Source organism: Chlorocebus sabaeus, chromosome 7, assembly GCF_047675955.1.
Source record: "Chlorocebus sabaeus isolate Y175 chromosome 7, mChlSab1.0.hap1, whole genome shotgun sequence".
Classification (NCBI taxonomy): domain Eukaryota; kingdom Metazoa; phylum Chordata; class Mammalia; order Primates; family Cercopithecidae; genus Chlorocebus; species Chlorocebus sabaeus.
The window spans coordinates 33,718,794-33,736,469 of NC_132910.1; the positions used below are offsets into that span (position 1 = coordinate 33,718,794).

The window sequence follows — 17,676 nt, forward strand, 5'->3', positions numbered from 1 at the left end:
ATGCCCAGCAAACATATATAGAACCACACATACACCCTACCCTTATAGTGTGTGTGTGATACAGGCTGGGAGGAACCAAGCAATAAAACGGCTGCAGTTTCAAGTTTCCAGGAATTTGAAACCTGAAGACATTTGCACTTGGCAAGGCTACACTAACCTTTCTGCCTATCCAAATTTGTACAAAATAAATGTCAAATAGCAGTTAATATAAAAAGTATAGTACTTACTGCTATAATCACCATATCCATAGTAGTTGTTGTAACCAGTGTAGTCATATCCTCCATAACCACCGTAACCTTGGCTGTTATATCCATAGTTGCCATAGCCTTGATTCCAATAGTTACTATATCCCTGGTTCCAGTTTTGACTGGGGCCTGCAGCACATTAATAGGTTCACTAAAGTCAGAAGATCAGCAAAGATCTTTACTTCAGGATAATTAAAAAGCAGAAAAGCTTAAGATAGAGTAAACTAAGGCTCTAGCTTACCACCACCTCTTCCACGAGCTCTTCCTGCAAATCCTCCTCTAGATCCCCACTGTTGCTGTTGCTGATATTGTTCCTTCGACATGGCTACTTTTATTTCACACTAAAAGAGAAAAATTACATTATTAAACTGACTCAAGAAAATAAAAGTTGCTAAATAAGTTTCTAATAACCAGAATAGCCAACATGTTTAAATAAAGTAGGCTGATTTGAAACTTTCCTCAAATTCAGTTTATTAATTAAATCAGTATTTAATACTTAAGAGTAATCACTTATGAGTACTTGCTAGAGATATTACTTCATTTTACTTGCCTTGAGTCCTAAAAAATATTTTTGTGAAAGCCTAGACAAAAACACTGAAAGTAACAAATGTGTCCGTCCTCTCCCCACAAAAAGTTGGTCAATGGTAAGTAACCAATGAGAAGTTTTTAAAGCATGCAAAGAACTTAAGCCTTTACAGAGAAAGATAAATGATTAAGCTCTTTACAACAGCTAGTTTTCTCTACAAGTAAATGGATGCTTAACTTACTTTACTAAGACCAACATTGTGGTATTTCTTTTCCATTATCTTCTTCACTGGTTCTTCTTCCTTAAAAGTAATAAAGCAGAATCCACGCCTCTTATTGGTCTTGTTGTCCATGGGGAGCTCTATGGATTCCACCTGGTATTAAAAAACACATTTTAATATGCTAGCTTGCATTTTATTGACCTTAAAAGAAACACAAGTTTAGAGGGCGGAAAATGCACAAAGAAAACATGTATCTGGCACTGAAGTTCTATTCTCCTGTTTCCCCCTATTTATTCTAATCCTTTTAAGGAATTCTTCCAATTAGAACATCCTTTCCCATCTAAGGTCTTCACAACTATTTACAAAAATAAGCTTCACAAGGCACTGACAGTTACTACCTAACTCAAGGGTCACAAATTCAAATGCCCACAAAGAACAAGAAGAAAACACTCAAATTTAAGAAAAACAGAATAAAAATGTATTTGAGAGAAAACAGGAAGTAGGGTGGTGAAGACTAAGACTACTAAAAACTGGAGAGTGTATGCCTAAAGCAAGATGGAAGCTACTACTCAGTTTGAGAGATGCTGCTGTACGGGAGGGCAGTGTCAATTCCCATGTTGCGTGCTCTTGCAAATATTTAAGAAAAGCTAGATACTGAGTTTTGTGGGCAATATCTCAAATCCTCAATACTAAAAAAGATGTATTGTTTGAATCAAGCAATAAATGTCTGCAGGATGTATCTGGAGCCCAATGCCACAAATTTCTCAACTTTCATTAATTCTTAAGAGAGACCTCTATTATCTAACTATTTCACTAATGAGTCTGAGTTTGCTTTACTTTTAATTGAGACGGGGTCTCACTATGTTGGCCCAGGATGGTCTTCAACTCCTGGTCTCCAGTAATCCACCCACCTCAGCCTCCAAAGTGCTGGGATTACTACAGGCATGACCCATCGCGTCCAGCCTAATGAGTCTGTAATTATTAGTCTCATTAAATTTGCACGTATACATGAATTTCAATTGATAAGGCACTACACTCTCTTCTTAATTCCTTTCCTATTTTGAACAAAAAGTCTCCTTTTAATCTGGATTTCTTCCTCTTATTGTCTGTATTTAAGAATGCTTGTCTATTTCATCTTTGTATACTCTACCCCAGCAATACTTTGCATAGAGTAGGTGCTCAATGAAAAAAAACACATCATCCGACCTTCAAAGACCTGCTAATAAAGTATTTACAATATCCTTATTCCAAAACAAATCACACAATCTACCCTAACAGCTCTGAAAAGCCAAGTGACTCTGAGTCCATAATGGGACAATCACATTCACACTAATTTTGACATAAACTGGGTCAAAACATTTATAACATACCTCACCAAAACCACCAAAGTACTCTCTTATTTTCTCTTCAGGTGTATCTGGAGAAAGGCCACCAACAAAAATTTTTTTAACCGGCTCTTTTGTTTTCATGGCTTTGGCCCTTTTAGGATCAATCACCTTTCCATTCAATTTATGTTCTTTTTGATCCATGACCTAAGAAAATTGAAGTTTTCATTTAAAAAATATATATCTTAACTAAAGTTCAGAGAATATTAATTTACTTAAAAGTAACTATAAATACAGATAATGCCAAGCATGTGTTGACTTGCTCAAGATTAAACTGTCAAGTCATGGTGGTGATGTAGTATCAACTAACATACATTAGTGTTTAAATCTAAAGGTAAGAATGGTAGGACATACACAAATTTAGCCAATTACTAGATAACCATTACCTTTTAACTGCAATATATACAAACATGACTGCTACTTCCCTTTAGCCCAGGATCAAAATAATGATTCAGTTAAAAGTTGCTTGCCTAACAAAATTTCAAAATATGTACTTCTGTGAACTGTTAAAACACATCCTTTTAACTAGGCATCTTTAAATCTGTAATATCTTTAAAGTTAATTTCAAAATTTAGCAGAGCCTGGAACCCAAATTATTCAGGAAACAATTCCTGAACCTACCTCTATCTTCATAAAATGTATTGGGGCAAGAACTATTTTCTTCCTTCCTATACTATCAAAAGGGGGAACCACAAATAGGCAAACTCATTGTATCAAACTATCCATATGTTAATATTTTATATTATTAACTGATCAGAACACGTAACACACTACCTTATCTACACTCTCCGATTCTTTAAATAGCACAAAGCCAAAACCCCTTGATCGCCCTGTGATAGGATCTAACTTCAGAGTGCAGTCTACAACTTCACCAAATTTGGAAAAGTAGTCCTTCAGATCTTTCTTTGTAGTGTCCCAGCTAAGGCCTCCTATAAACATTTTCCTGTAAAGACAAAAAGCAGTATTAAAATGCTTAAAAAAAAAATTGCCTTAAATATCATCCACATCAATAACACACCTTTTCCAAACTGCACCAGTTTACTGGGCAGTGTATTAAAACATCATTCTTCCTACATAACCACACATCAGGAACATCATATTCCAAAAAGCTGGCTTATTACTGCTGCTCCCGGATAATTACAAAATAGTGAGCAAGCAGCAAACTAAGTCTTTCAACTTGCTAAAAGATAAGCGTATACCCAAAGTAAAAATACTGTATATAAAGGTATTCCTTAGATTACAAATTAAAAAGTTAAGAACAAAAAAACAATCTTAGCTTCAAATTTCTCTTCCAAAGTTCATTAAACTTGTTAAAATGCTATGCAGTTCCCCACTGATCTCAGCAACCAGCATTGGTGTCTATGCTGAAGCTCCTTTTCTATGTTAACAGTTCTCTCATGAACAAAACTCTTAGCACATAAAATGGAAAATTCTACATCTCACAATTAAGTTGTGAACCAATTTTTTTGATGTGCTAAGAGTCCTTAAGACAAAAGTAATGTGCAATATAAACAATTTAGTGACAATTATCCATTGAAGCACAATCCACTAATTAACTTAGATGATTCATTTACAGTAGAACCTCAGTTAACCAGCAATAAAGTATTTAAGCCTTTAAAATGCAAAAAGTGATGGATGGTAAGCAGAAAACCACCAAGACACTTTAAGACCAAGGGTATATACTCAAAATAAAACGAAAGATTTTAAGGTGAAATCTTACTAACATTACAGCAAAACACCAGAAAGTTCAGATCTGGCAGCTTTACATATGCTCCCTTTGTGCAAAAATGAGTAAATAAATAAATAAATAAAAGGCTACCCTACACCTAACCTTCTTTCAACCCTTTAAAAAGACAGGACTGGAAGTTTTTAATTTTAAGGGTAAACTGTCAGAATTTGTTATGTAATGGCTAAAAATGTCACCATGGGAATCAAATCAGACTTGCTCAGCATTTTCTCATCTTTTTAACTGGGGAGGGGTCCTGGGTGGGGACTGGGATGTGACACCAACTCAGCTCCATAAAGAAATTAAAGGCCTTTCATTAGGAAACATCTCCATCTTGTGGACTTTTAAGATATTGCCACTAAGGCCCATTCTTGGAATAAAAGGCAACTGTCCCTTGAATTAGGGTCTTTCTTCACTTCCTCAAAGACACCTGATTAACTGAGGTGTTACTGATCTTACTATCCTACCACAGTCCTGTTTCACTTCTAATGACAAGGCAAACTTTTAGTGCAGAGTAAGTCTTAGGTATATACTGCACTTCCCACTTCAGGTTAGCTTTTCAACTCACATGTATTCTAGAGCTGGGCCATTTATATGCTTAATATTCAGGACTTCCTCAAAGTTTCCAGGCTTGAAGTAGCATTTATCAAACAACTCTGGCATTTTATAAGCAAATGAACAAAAACACCCATCATGTTTTGTGTGTTTGAAATGTTTATTTCTTGCCAATTCCATGGAAGAAATTGGAGTTATTTTCTCAATATACATTTTCTTTAATTTGAATAGTGTGTACCTTTTAATATACAATCTTTATTTACATAATTTGCTATAAACACCTTATTTTTAACTTACAGGTCCAGAATACTTCCTTCACAGACAGAAGTTATTTACCAACATTCACCCTGTAAAGGTGAGGACACTATATTTTTAATGAGAAAGAGAACTGACTATAAAGCAATGACCTCTTGCTAAGATGCCCATGACAAGTTCCACCAACAGAAACAACTTCAATTGAGATTTAACTATTAAATTACCCTTTCCGTGATTACAGAAATTTCTCAATAACTAACAAACTTTGCAAGTATTTCAGCCTGAACACAACAGTTCTAACAAAAACATTTTTTAAGCTGTTGAAAGGCAAGAAAATTCTCTGTCTGGTCTATTCAGATATGAACAGAACTAGTTTTGATTTTATTTAACCAAAAAGCAATGTTTATATTGGGAAAATATCCTTAATTTAAAATTATTAAGAAACACAAAACAATTACAAAGAAATAAAACACCAAGAATAAGGTATGTGGTATTATTGTTCTGAAGCCCCAAATGTTTTTCAGACAAGCAGCAGATTTTCTTAAATATTACCTAAGCATATCATCAGCTGGCCCAGCAAAGTGCTCTCCAAATGTATGCCCCACCTTTAGTATGGTAGTTGTTTAATATGCCTACCTTAGAGCTACAAGGGTTCATTAAAGATGCCCTCACTCCTCAACTAATAATCAAATATCACTTATCCAGAATATTAAAAACTTCAGCTATACAGCACTTTTGGAGAATAAGGAGCCAGGTATTATTCCACCTCCCTTAAAGCACTCCCTGCCTTCTTTTTCCCCAATTGTTTTTAACCTTCAACCATTTGAAATGAGATTTTTTTTCTAACAGCATCACACTTTTCTGCCTTCTTATACTTCAAATACAGTAATCATAATTTAACACTATGGCTCAGTCATCACTATTTTGCTAATTTAGAATACCCACAGGGTCTTCCAAACTTAGCTATTTATACACCAACTCCACCTCATTTCTTCACAAGTTCTACTTTTCATTTTTCCCAGATCAATCACCAGTTGCTGTTCTAAAATGTCTCCCTTCCATTTTGCAGAGTAAATAGCCAGCTCTCAAACTTTTCAAATTCTGTGTAAAGTAGAAGTCTCTAAGCAAGCACCTAAGTGGCTCTTCTTTGAGACAAACGTATTAATATTGTGGCACACCAAGAACACTCTGGCTTTTCCTTCTGCTCTAATTTAAAAAGGATGCTGTTCTCAGGCTATGCTTAGGCTTAAAAAAACGGTTGCTGAACAAACAGTTGAATATGCTACAATGAACACAAACTGTACCAATTCCATTCCATCTTTACTAAATGGAACATATTAATTCCATTCCATCTCTTTCTGTTTTTGGTTTTTTTTTTTTTTTTTTTTGAGACAGTCTCACTCTGTTGCCCAGGCTGGAGTGCAGTGGCACAATCTCAGCTCACTGTAACCTCTGCCTCCCAGGTTCAAGTGATTCTGATTTCTCAGCCTCCATGGGAGGGATTACAGGCTGCACCACCACGTCTGATTTAGTTTTTATATTTTTAGTAGAGACAGGGTTTCCCCTCGTTGGCCAGGCTGGTCTTCAACTTCTGGCCTCAAGTGATCCGCCCGCCCCAGCCTCCCAAAGTGCTGGGATTACAGGCAGAAGCTACCATGCCTGGTCCCAAACTCTATAGTACAGTGAGGAAAGATCTGCTAATCTTAATTATGGATAAATGGGCACTTAGTCTCTACAATGTTGGCATACATGCTCTCCCTCAAACTGATAGCATATGGTAATAATTATATATATATATTTTTTTTTCTTTTTTAAACGGAGTCTCACTCTGTCACCCAGGCTGGAGTACAATGGCATGATCTAGGCTCACTGCAACCTCCGCCTCCCGGGTTCAAGCAATTCTCCTGCCTCAGCCTCCTAAGTAGCTGGGATTACAGGCACGCATCACCATGCCCAGCTAATTTTTTTTGTACTTTTAGTAGAGACAGAGTTTCACCATATTGGTCAGGCTGGTCTCGAACTCCTGACTTCGAGATCCACCCGCCTCGGGCTCCCAAAGTGCTGGGATTACAGGCGTGAGCCACTATGCCCGGCTAAGTTATCTACATATTTTGTATGACTTATCTTGCTTTTAAAGCACATCTACTGTCTCTCCAGATTACCTCTGCTGCCTTGAATACAAAGCGTTTCATATTGCTGTCACTACTACGTAAGTGCAAACACTTTCCAATGAAGTAGACAGAACTTCAGAAAATACCCTAAGCAGCCACGTTAAAAACAACCAAGACTTGTTCAATTAACAAAGATGGCCCCTAATGCTGCAACAAAGTTTAAACTTCGATCCTTAGTTCTAAGTGAATCAATCCCAATTAAAATGTAGGACTTCATCTACAGTATTTTATTAACATAGCTGAATTTCTTAATCCTAGCTGTGAACTAAATACTCAGCACCCCAAGGCTGAATATGGTATTCAGTTTAAAACACCTACTCAACAATATAAGTCTCCTTGCTTTCACATTGGCTTACACCAAATTGTAAAATTAAATGACAAGCATAAAGTTATACAACTCAGCATAGATGACTATCCAAGTGTTATGTAGTATCATTCAGGAATTTAGACTGCTTTGTGGGACATTTTATCATCTTTTAATGCAAGTTTAGAAGCAATAAAGACAAAATGTTGGAGTTTAAACCCTACCCCTGACTTTTTTAAAGACAGGGTCTCGCTATGTCTCCAGGCTGGAATGCAGTGGCTCCGTGACAGCTCACTGCAGCCTTGACCTCCTGGGCTCAGTTGGTCCTCCCACCTCAGCCTCACCAGTAGCTCAGACTACAGGTGCCCACCACCACACCTGGCTAATACTTTTGCATTTTTTCATAGAGATCAGGTTTCACTATGTTGCCCAGGCTGGTCTTGAACTCCTGGGCTCAAGCTGCCCACTTCAGCCTCCCAAAGTGCCGAATTCCAGGCATGAACCACTCCACCTGGCCCCCTGCCTCTTACTAATTGTGTAACATTAAGAAAAAATATGAAAGTCCAAGATTGTCTGCCCATCTGTAAAAAGAGCATACCTCAGATATTCGCAGAGGGTTAAACTAGTTAACACACTTAAAGGACACCGAATAGTCTGACACATCCTAAATGATTGACAAAAGTTACTATTTTGAAGGGGTAAAGCACTATAAGCACTCTCTAAACATAATTTAATAAAGCAAAATTTTTATTTACTCAATGGCTTAATTTTTTAAAACTGCATAGGCTTTATAAACTTTCCAATATTAAAAGGAAAAGGCCACAATGAATTTTATATAAACATATTCTAATATTTTCAATGCTGCCAACCTGAAATAACGCAGAAATTTTTAAATAGTCGTGTAAAAAATATATATTAAAAACTAAAAAGTAGGTGGTATTTCAACTAAGACCTTTTAAATGTAGCTTCTAAAATCACCTTGATGACTTGGTCTACCCTACATTTATGCCAGTAATTTAGTAAAGAATAATTTAAAACATAAAAGGCAATATATATGGAGCAATCCTGGCTGCTGGAAAATGTTCCCGATTTAATAATCCTGGCCTTTCCCCATCAATAAACTTACTCTCTGGACTATTTAGGTCACTAGGTTTTTAACATTCCCAGTCAATACTAAGTATTTCATTCCAAGATACCTCTCCTAACAAGTCTTTATCGTCAAACACCTTATTCAAGGTAAAAAGTTAACCATCACGCTCACTCCCAATTTTGGAATAGTATTCTTTTTGTGTTCTATAACTTCATTTTTATTTTTTTAGAGATGAGGTCTTGCTGTGTTACTCAGGCTAGCCTCGAACTCCTGGACATAAACGATCAGCCTCCCAAAGTGCTAGGATTACAGGCATGAGCCACCACACCCAGCCAATCTGTTAACTTTTAAACACTTCCTAACAACTTACGATCTTACATACGTGGCTTTATAACAAGTTCTGACAGTTTAAAAAATATAACAGAATGTCAACCTGACACGCATTTCAGGTGTATAACTTAAATGACCAATCACTGTCATCTTTTAAAGTAATGTTACTCAGGCACACCACTAATCCTTACTGAATTTTTCCACTATTTTATCCATCATAATTATTCTTCTAAAATCCTAAAATAACAAACTAAAGCTAAGTCACTAGTTACCCAAGGGGAAGGGAGGAAGTTACAATACAACTAGATAATATCACCCATTAGGATATTTTAGAAGTTGTATAAAAACTACCTTGGGAGAGAGCTAGACAAGCTTTCATCGAGTTCAAATACTAACCAGCCTTTTTAGATCTGATCTGTTATATAATTCATGAAAACCACTTTTTTGAGACAGAGTCTCGTTCTATTGCCAGGCTGCGGTGCAATGGTGCAATTCTGGCTCACTTCAACCTCTGCCTCCCAGGTTCAAGCAATCTTCCCGCCTTAGGCTCCTGGGTAGCTGAGATTACGGGCGCACACTACAAGGCCCACCATTTTTTTGGGGGTGGGGGGGAGAGACAGGGTCTCATCATGTTGCCCAGGCTGGTCTGGAACTCCTGTGCTCAAGTAATCTGCCCACCTCAGCCTCCCAAAGTGCTATATTACAACCGGGAAGCACCGCACTCAGTCCACTTTTTTTAAACTATTTAAAACTAACCAGACATTAAGGTTAGCCAGTAACAAATCTTTCCCAAAAAACACTTTAGTCAATAAAAATATAAATTTTGGTATTATTTCCCCATTATTAAAGAATAGGTATTCCTCTCCCCCAGCTTTCTATATGACGTTTTCAAGGTAAGTGTGAAAAATTCTATTTTTAATTCAAGATTAATATACAATGGACCAAACATTTTCAAAAAGATTTCCCTGCATTAAATCTCATTACCTCACACTTTAGAATGAACTAAATGACTACTAAAAAGCGAAGTTGAAAAAATAAACATCTAATAAATGAAACACAGCATTTTTGGGGGGAGGGGGACGGAGTCTCGCTCTGTTGCCCAGGCTGAAGTGCAGTGGCTCAATCTTGGCTCACTGCAACCTCTGCTTCCCAGTTCAAGCTCTTCTGCCTCAGTCTCCCAAGCAGATGGAACTACAGGTGCCCACCATCAAGCCCAGCTAATTTTTGTATTTTTAGTAGAGACGGTGTTTCACCATGTTGGCCAGGTTGGTCTCGAGCTCCTGACCTCAGGTGATCTGCTTGCCTCAGTCTCCCGAAGTGCTGGAATGACAGGCATAAGCCACCGCGCCCGGCCAACAAGATAGTTTTTTAAATAAACTTATTTTTCTTTTTTTGAGACAGAGTCTTGCTCTGTCGCCCAGGCTGGAATGCAGTGGTACAACCTTGTCTCACTGCAACCTCTGCCTCCAGGGTTCAAGTGATTCTCCCGCCTTTGCCTCCTGAGTGACTACAGGCGCGTGTAACCACACGTCTGGCTGATTTCTGTATTTTTAGTAGAGAGGGGTTTCGCCATGTTGGCTAGGCTGTTCTCCAACTCCTGACCTCAGGTGATCCACCCATTTTGGCCTCCCAAAGTGCTGAGATTACAGGTGTGAGCCACCACGCCTGGCATAAAAATAAACACTTTTTTTTTTTTAAGAGACCAGGTCTCACTATCAGAATGCAGTGGCTCCCCTATAGCTTCCTGCAGCCCTGAGCTCCTTCCTGGGCCCAAAAGATTCTCCTGCCTCTGCCTCCTAGGTAGCTGGAACTACAAGGACACCCCCAACACATTAATTTCTTTCTTTCTTTTTTTTTTTTTTTTTAAAGAAACGGGTCATACTATGTTACCTAGCTGGTCTAGAAATCCTGGCATGAAATGATCCTCACATCTCAAGACTTCTGAGTAGCCAGTGATTACAGGCACGAGTCACTAATTAACTTTAAATGCTTAATCCAACATCTCCCTTTTTTCACTTCACTACAAGGAAGCAATGACATCTTGTATGTTTACATTTTAAATAAGCTCTCAACCAGCTTTGTAAGGTAAACTCCCATTTACCTAGAGGTTAAGGAATAAGTATTTTCCTTAACCTGAAGGTTAAGGTTCTGGTTAACTGAGATTACTACATATTCACAATTCTATAAAATTGTGTATTGGAAGTCAATTTAGGTATCAATGCTAAAGTCAGAAAATGATTTGTACCTTGGTGAATTTTTAGAATTTTCTTATGTTTTAAAATCATGTTACTTTTCAAAAGCGTAAGGAAAAATCTGTAGGAGATTCATTCCATGACATTGTCTGTTGGTTGCTTTTTGAGTAGATTTTCTCATGGCTTCATCTATCTTACTCATAAGACTAAATGGGGAGACAGACTTCCTGGCTGTGTGGGCTCTGTGCTAGTCTGAAGTCTAGATAAGCAGGAGTTTACAGTCCAAGACCCAATACTTAAACTGTCACCTTGATTACTGGACAAACACCACCAGTAAATAGGAGTCTTCCCTCCCCACCCCCAAATATTCTTAAATACCTAGCTCCAACGTACAATATAATACTCCAGAAACTAAAACATGCTTACCTTTACTCCACAGGAGTAAATCACTGGCAGTATCAACTATTAGGGCACTGGATAAATACACACAAGCTATGAAAGCAGGCTATGGAGTCAATCTTCCTGTGGTGAGCATTGTTTCCAACACATAGATCAGCAAACCAAGTAACAAACATGTTGTATTACCTGAAACCATACTGTTGGAAGTGAAGCAACAGAAAGAGATCCCACGCTTTCAGCATCCAGTTCAGTGCCCTATCTACTAAAACGTTGAAGCAGAACTGAAGTCAAATCAAGCTTGGACTAACACAAGTTATGTTTCACTCCATTTGTAAATGTGCACACACTTGAGGTACACAGCTTCAAGTGGAATGGAAAAAAAAGTTATTACTCTATTCCTTTTTAAATGCTTTTCAAGCATGGCATGTATTATCACTTGAAGGTTAAAACTAATCACATCCTTCATGTTGGCCATAAATCACACACCGAAATAGTATACTCAAAATGTTCTCGTATTAGGGCACCCTTACCCTAATATTATGTGATAGGACGATGGCAGAGTACCCAGGAAATATTAAAAACATACACTGAGTTTGCAGAAGGGGTCACATGGCTTAAGGGGGAAAAAACCCAGATTTAAGGCAAAGTATGTGATCTCAAAAACTACCACTGAAAAACTTCAATGACATTCTCCAATCCCAAACTTAAAAAACCAGATTATTTAGTATCTTTCATAATAGATGAAAATTTACAATGAAAAGTATTTAATACTCCTCCCCTAAACGTTCATCTAAAGATCTGGGGGCATCAATTTCTGGAATTTTTAACTCAGGAAATTTGTCAAAGGCTCCCAAGAATGCTAACACTGAGACCAATCTACTCAGGGTCTCAACTTTACTACATACAGTAAACCCAACTCTACTGAATCAAAGGCCAGTAAATTTGGCATGAGACTACTCTAAAAGCGATTATTTTACAAACCAAACAATGTTCAGACTGCCCCAGAAGCCTAAGGTATAAGACCATAATTTCAAACATTTAAAGCAAAAACAAGAGCCTAGTCTTTTATAATTAGACAGGCGACAACCTACAGCAGGATTCACAAAATTCCCAAATGGGAAGAATCACACTTGGGCTCATTATACACTAACCGTTAATAGGACCAGATCTACTGTCCTGTTATTAAAGAAGTATTGCTGAACTTTAGCTGATAAGTGAATGGGGGGACTTTTTTGCTTCCTACCCAATCCAACGCAGGAAAGTCTATGTACCTACCTTGTAAAACTATCTCAAAGTTAATGCAACATTGTAGTTTCCATTGATTTTTAAACTTTAAAAACTCTGCCCTCAGATAGCTTGCTACATGGCATGTATATTTTGCCAGACACTAAGTAATTTTAAAGTACCTACCCCAAATGAACTGCAGCACTGCAGAGAACAGAATGGGTCCACACCACAAAGTAAAATGAGAAATTTCAATGCTTATAAGTAAAAACTACTGACGTTAATGTTGGAAAGAGTAAATCAAAGTGAACTCAGGAGGGCATACTATGGAAACAATTACTGATTCTAAAGTCCCATAGTAAACTGTAGAAACATCCACTAAAGGTGTAACAGGCATGCTTTCCTAAAAAATAGCTGTCCATTCTTACATGCAAAAGGGAAAAAACCTATTTCTAAAACCAACTGATTTTTAAAGTATTTTAGGATGAAACTGTAATCACTTTATTCTCAGACTTGCAGAAGGAAATGCACACAGAACCGTGTTTAAGAAATTCAATTTGGATACTGTATTAACCAGTCTTATCCTCAATATTAAGGCTATAAAACTGTTGCCCTTTTAATATCCCTCAAAATGGGAGAAAGAGAAAGGGACAGATATGGTGGCAAGCGCAGACACCCAAAAAAAAAAAAAAAAAAAAAGAGTCTGAAAGTTTTTCATTAAAAAAGCAAGCCTTAATATCTGGAACACGATGGGGCTGCATAATTGCGCAGTTAAGAAAAATCAAGTATTAGATCCCTTAAAAATGAGAACTACATTATTTTTAAGTGTAATTCTAAAATCAACCTGGGTAGGCCAGGTGCAGTGGCTCAGGCCTGTGATTACAGCACTTGGGAGGCCGAGGCAGGCGGATCACCTGAGGTCAGGAGTTCAAGACCAGCCTGACCAACATGAAGAAACCCTGTCTCTACTAAAAATACAAAATTAGCCGGGCGTGGTGGAATATGCCTGTAATCCCAACTACTTGGGACGCTGAGGCAGGAGAATTGCTTGAACCTGGGAGGCAGAGGTTGCGGTGAGCAGGAATCACACCATTGCACCCCAGCCTGAAGAAGAGCGAAACTCCGGCTCAAAAATAAAATCAACCTGGGTAATAAAATTCTACACCAATTTTATTTTCAGTAAACGACAGCTGGTCACTATCTAAAACGTTTATTAACTATGAATATAAACATTTCTCCATTTTTCCTGAGATTATTCAAAAAAGTTGTAATATTACATCATTTTAGGTAGCAGGACAAGTGTAATTACTTGAAAGAGTCAAAACACTGACCTTCAAATTTAAGTTTATGATCATTTCAAATTACTGGAAACAATTACATGAGATTCAATGTATATAATGGAGTAATGTCAAACACAGTTATAGTTTAATCTTAATTTGCTACGCTTAGCTAGCAGTGAAATCGGGCTGTTAGTGCCCGCCACTCACCAAATATAGGGAATAACATTCATCGAAACTGTGACCCCAGTCTTTTGTTTTCTCTTTTTTGCTTTTCCCCTTGCCTGTTTCCCGTCTGCTTTTTCTCCAACGTAAAGCTGGACTGATTTCAGTGGATGAGACTACAGTAATAAGCAGATCTTTAAATGTTACCCTAAATGGGCTCTTAAAATAGAATGTAGCTTGTAAAGATATAAGGTAACTGCCTGCAAGTTAGTGGCCTTCTACCCTCCAGTGGTGGTGTATAAACCCCTGAAAATTCAAATATAATCCTAAAGGCAGAAAGACTGACATTTAGGGGAAGGGAAAGGATGGATAAAAAGAACAATACTCAACCTACCAGCCTCCAAAGAGAAGTCATGCAATTGTGAATACATGTCAACCAACTGTTATTAATATTCCAGCCAAATCACACTGAAAACAAAAAATCTGGTAAGAGCTGTAGTGGAAAGCCACATTAGCCCACCTTTGAATGGCATATATATACACACACACACACACACACACACACACACAATTCTTATGAAAACTCTATTTACAAATGTGGTAGGTAAAAGACAAACATTTTTCCATAATACACAGTGCTGCTTAAAGAACTGCTTCAGACATCTCCAGAATATTTCAGTATAACATGCATGACATTTTAAACACAACATTTTATTTCAAGTAGTCTTCATATTTAGCCATTAAACTTAGAATTCCAACAAAAATATTTTTCATCTTAAATCAAATGCGAAGATTACAGTAGTATTTTTTCTTGCTCGATATAAAAATATCGTTACTAATTGTTTAGCTTGAATTGCCAAACTGCAACTACATGCATTACCACAGACCAAATACCATGTAACGGCATCAGTTTTGCCCAAAGATTACACATGATGCCTAAAAAAGTATATATCCCAGGTACAAGCCTACTGTATGTACTATGGTCTAGAATTTCCTGGGGATCAATGGGCAACTAACCAATACACAGCCTCTGCATATTATGACTACTGAAACCTTTATAATACAGAAATAAAATTTAAAAGTTTTACCATTCTTCCCGCTGTGCCGTCGCTGCTTCAGAGTGTCGTGGGGAGGAGTTTGAATGGCTAGGGAATTAACAACCGGTACAGCAACCAATCAAAATTCTAGTTTTAGTTTTTGACACTGTTAGGGTTAAAAACTTTAATTCATTTACACTTCAGTTCAACAGTAGGTAACTATAAAGTCAGCTGCTTTGCGATTTGAATTATCAGGGCTAACAGAAAGCCTGCCCCAAACAGGAAGTTATACAATTAATCATTTTGGTGCCTCTGTCCAAAGAACAGAATTCAGCAAACGAAAACCAAAATGTTAAAGATTTTAAGTTTCCAAATATCTAACATCCTCCTTTCTCAAATAAGCTATATACAATTCGAGTTAGATCTGTTTAATTTTTAAAAGTTTGTTTCCCTTCCCACCACCACTCCCCCAAAACCAGCACTATCATCAAACAGCCTGACAAGAATCTGCCTAGGCTGGGTTTAACCCTATATTCCAAAGTGCTTCTCCCCTCCCCACTCTCCCTCCAAATCCTGGGCTCTTTCTCAGTAAAGGGAATCGTGTTTTTTAACACTGGGTTAAAGCGACATCTTACTGTTATAGCCATCAACATCTTTGTCTTTACAGTTTAAAAAAACATTCAGACACACACACACCCCTCCCCATTACAAAAAGGAATGGAAGCGTGAACCCACGATCATCACTCAGTAATCGGAGCTAAGAAAACTCAACCAAGAACCCCGATTTAATCCCTCCTGCTAACTCCCGTATTATGTTCCCAATCCCAAATGCTGCATTTTTAATACACTAAATGCAGATTTAGGTAGTATATACAACTGTTATTTCAATCAGAGGAAGCAAGTTAATACTAAGAAATTTGCACCAAAAAAAAAAAAGTATCCCATAGCACAATACAGGATTTGTTTCTCTTAAGAGGACTATAGGCCTCCCTTAGTGGGCGGGAAAGAGAAATCAAGACACCAAAATAGGATCCTGGGCACCGGGAAAAAAAGGGGACTAGAGGTTGTAAAAAATTAGGTTGCACATAAAAAGTAAGTTACAATCTGTACTAACAGTTGGGGAACCCAATAGCTGAGGGCGCGAAAAGGGTGCGCGGTTAGAATAACTCAGTGGGGTGGGGGAAGGGTAGACACTAGGCCGGAGATAGGAACAGCTCCAGTCAAGTGCAGGCCCCATCGACTAGGAACTTAACCTGAGCCCGCGGAGCAAAACCAACGTACCAACATGAAAGTCGCAGCATTTCACCGGAGCTCATTTGGTCTGCACGTCAAAATATAGGGCCTATATCAACATGCCATTGTGCGATAGCGTATGGTGAAGAAAATGAGTAAGTCCTTAGGCAAACTTATTCAAAATCTCAAGAAAACATTCGGCCTGAGGCCGACAAGGGAGAGGCAGAAGTGGACAGCCTACGCGTTCCCCAAAACATGCGCTTATAAACAATCGCATCGTTTCAGGATGGTGGAGAAGCACCAAATAAACCTTAGCAATACAAACACGGAAGCTTTTTGTGTCTGTCTGCGTTTTTATGCCCAAGACTTTAGAATTTGGGAAAAAGAGGGGACAGCATGAAAAGAAAAAAAGGTACCCCTCGACAGGCGGGAAAAAATCCTGGCGGCTAAGTCGGTGGGAGGAGACCCATGGCGAGGGAGGAAAGGAGGGCGGGCCGAGGAGCAGCATGGTGACGGCTAAAGGTGGAAACGTGTGTGATGGGGGAGGGGGGCGATAAGCAGGCAAAGGAAGGAGGAAATGAAGGTCCGGGGAACCCAACATAGAAAAGGGGACACCAGAACAAGAAGGCTACATGGGGGCCCGGAGAACGGGCTGAGAGCGGGAACCAGGCCTAATGGCGGGGGAATGAGGGGGAGGGGGACTAGTTGGGCCTGACTATCCTGGGCTGCCCCTTACTCACCCTTCATCCTCCTCGTTCTTACTGGCGTCAATCTTCGCCCCCTCCGATTCGGCGCTGCCCCCTTCGGTGCCTCCAGACGCGGTTCCGCCCCCGGTCCCGGCTCCGCTTCCCGCCGCCGCCGCTGCCCCCTGTGTCGCCGCCACCATGGCTCCCTCCTGCTCGCCCGCCGAGCCGCCTACCGCCGCCGTTGCCGCCGCCGCCGCCCCGTCCCCGCCGAACTGCTCCTCCGACATAGTGCTAGTGTCTCCGCCGCTGCCGCCGAGACTACACCCGCCGCTGCCGCGAACCGAAACTAGCAGCAAAGTAATCCCCGCCGCTGCCGCGCGCCCGCTCTACCTCGCGAAGCACACAAGACAGGGAAGGCGCGCGCGTGGCTGCAAAGGCTCCTGCGCCTCTCCCTGGCCTGCCCCCTTCGCCTCCCACTCTCGCGCGGCGCACACTCCCGCTCTCTCCCGCTGCACTAAAAAAGAATAAGCACCAGCGGCGGCCGCTCTTGCCTCCTCCTCGCTTTAATGGCGCCGCCGCGGACCACCTAAAATGGCCGACGGAAGAACGGCGCGTCCCGGTCACGTGATGCGAGAGCGCGCCCTTCGCGCGTCCCC

The 17,676-nt window shown here is 39.3% G+C and overlaps 1 protein-coding gene across 4 annotated transcripts in view; it reads right to left on the reverse strand.

The window, feature by feature from the left end:
• Nucleotides 1–17,621, reverse strand: part of HNRNPD (heterogeneous nuclear ribonucleoprotein D) — a 20,107-nt gene extending 2,486 nt beyond the window's left edge. The window contains exons 1-7 of one of the 4 annotated variants that reach the window (XM_007999041.3): nt 17,075–17,621; nt 15,153–15,209; nt 3,151–3,319; nt 2,362–2,523; nt 1,013–1,144; nt 487–586; nt 228–374 (exon numbers count right to left, since the gene is read on the reverse strand). In XM_007999041.3, coding sequence (XP_007997232.1) covers nt 228–374; nt 487–586; nt 1,013–1,144; nt 2,362–2,523; nt 3,151–3,319; nt 15,153–15,209; nt 17,075–17,307 — 1,000 coding nt within the window. In that variant the 5' untranslated portion in view covers nt 17,308–17,621. The remainder of the gene's footprint in view (nt 1–227; nt 375–486; nt 587–1,012; nt 1,145–2,361; nt 2,524–3,150; nt 3,320–15,152; nt 15,210–17,074) is intronic. The other 3 variants (XM_007999042.3, XM_007999043.3, XM_007999044.3) reach the window with 3 other exon arrangements.
• Between the last annotated feature and the right edge of the window lie 55 nt (nt 17,622–17,676).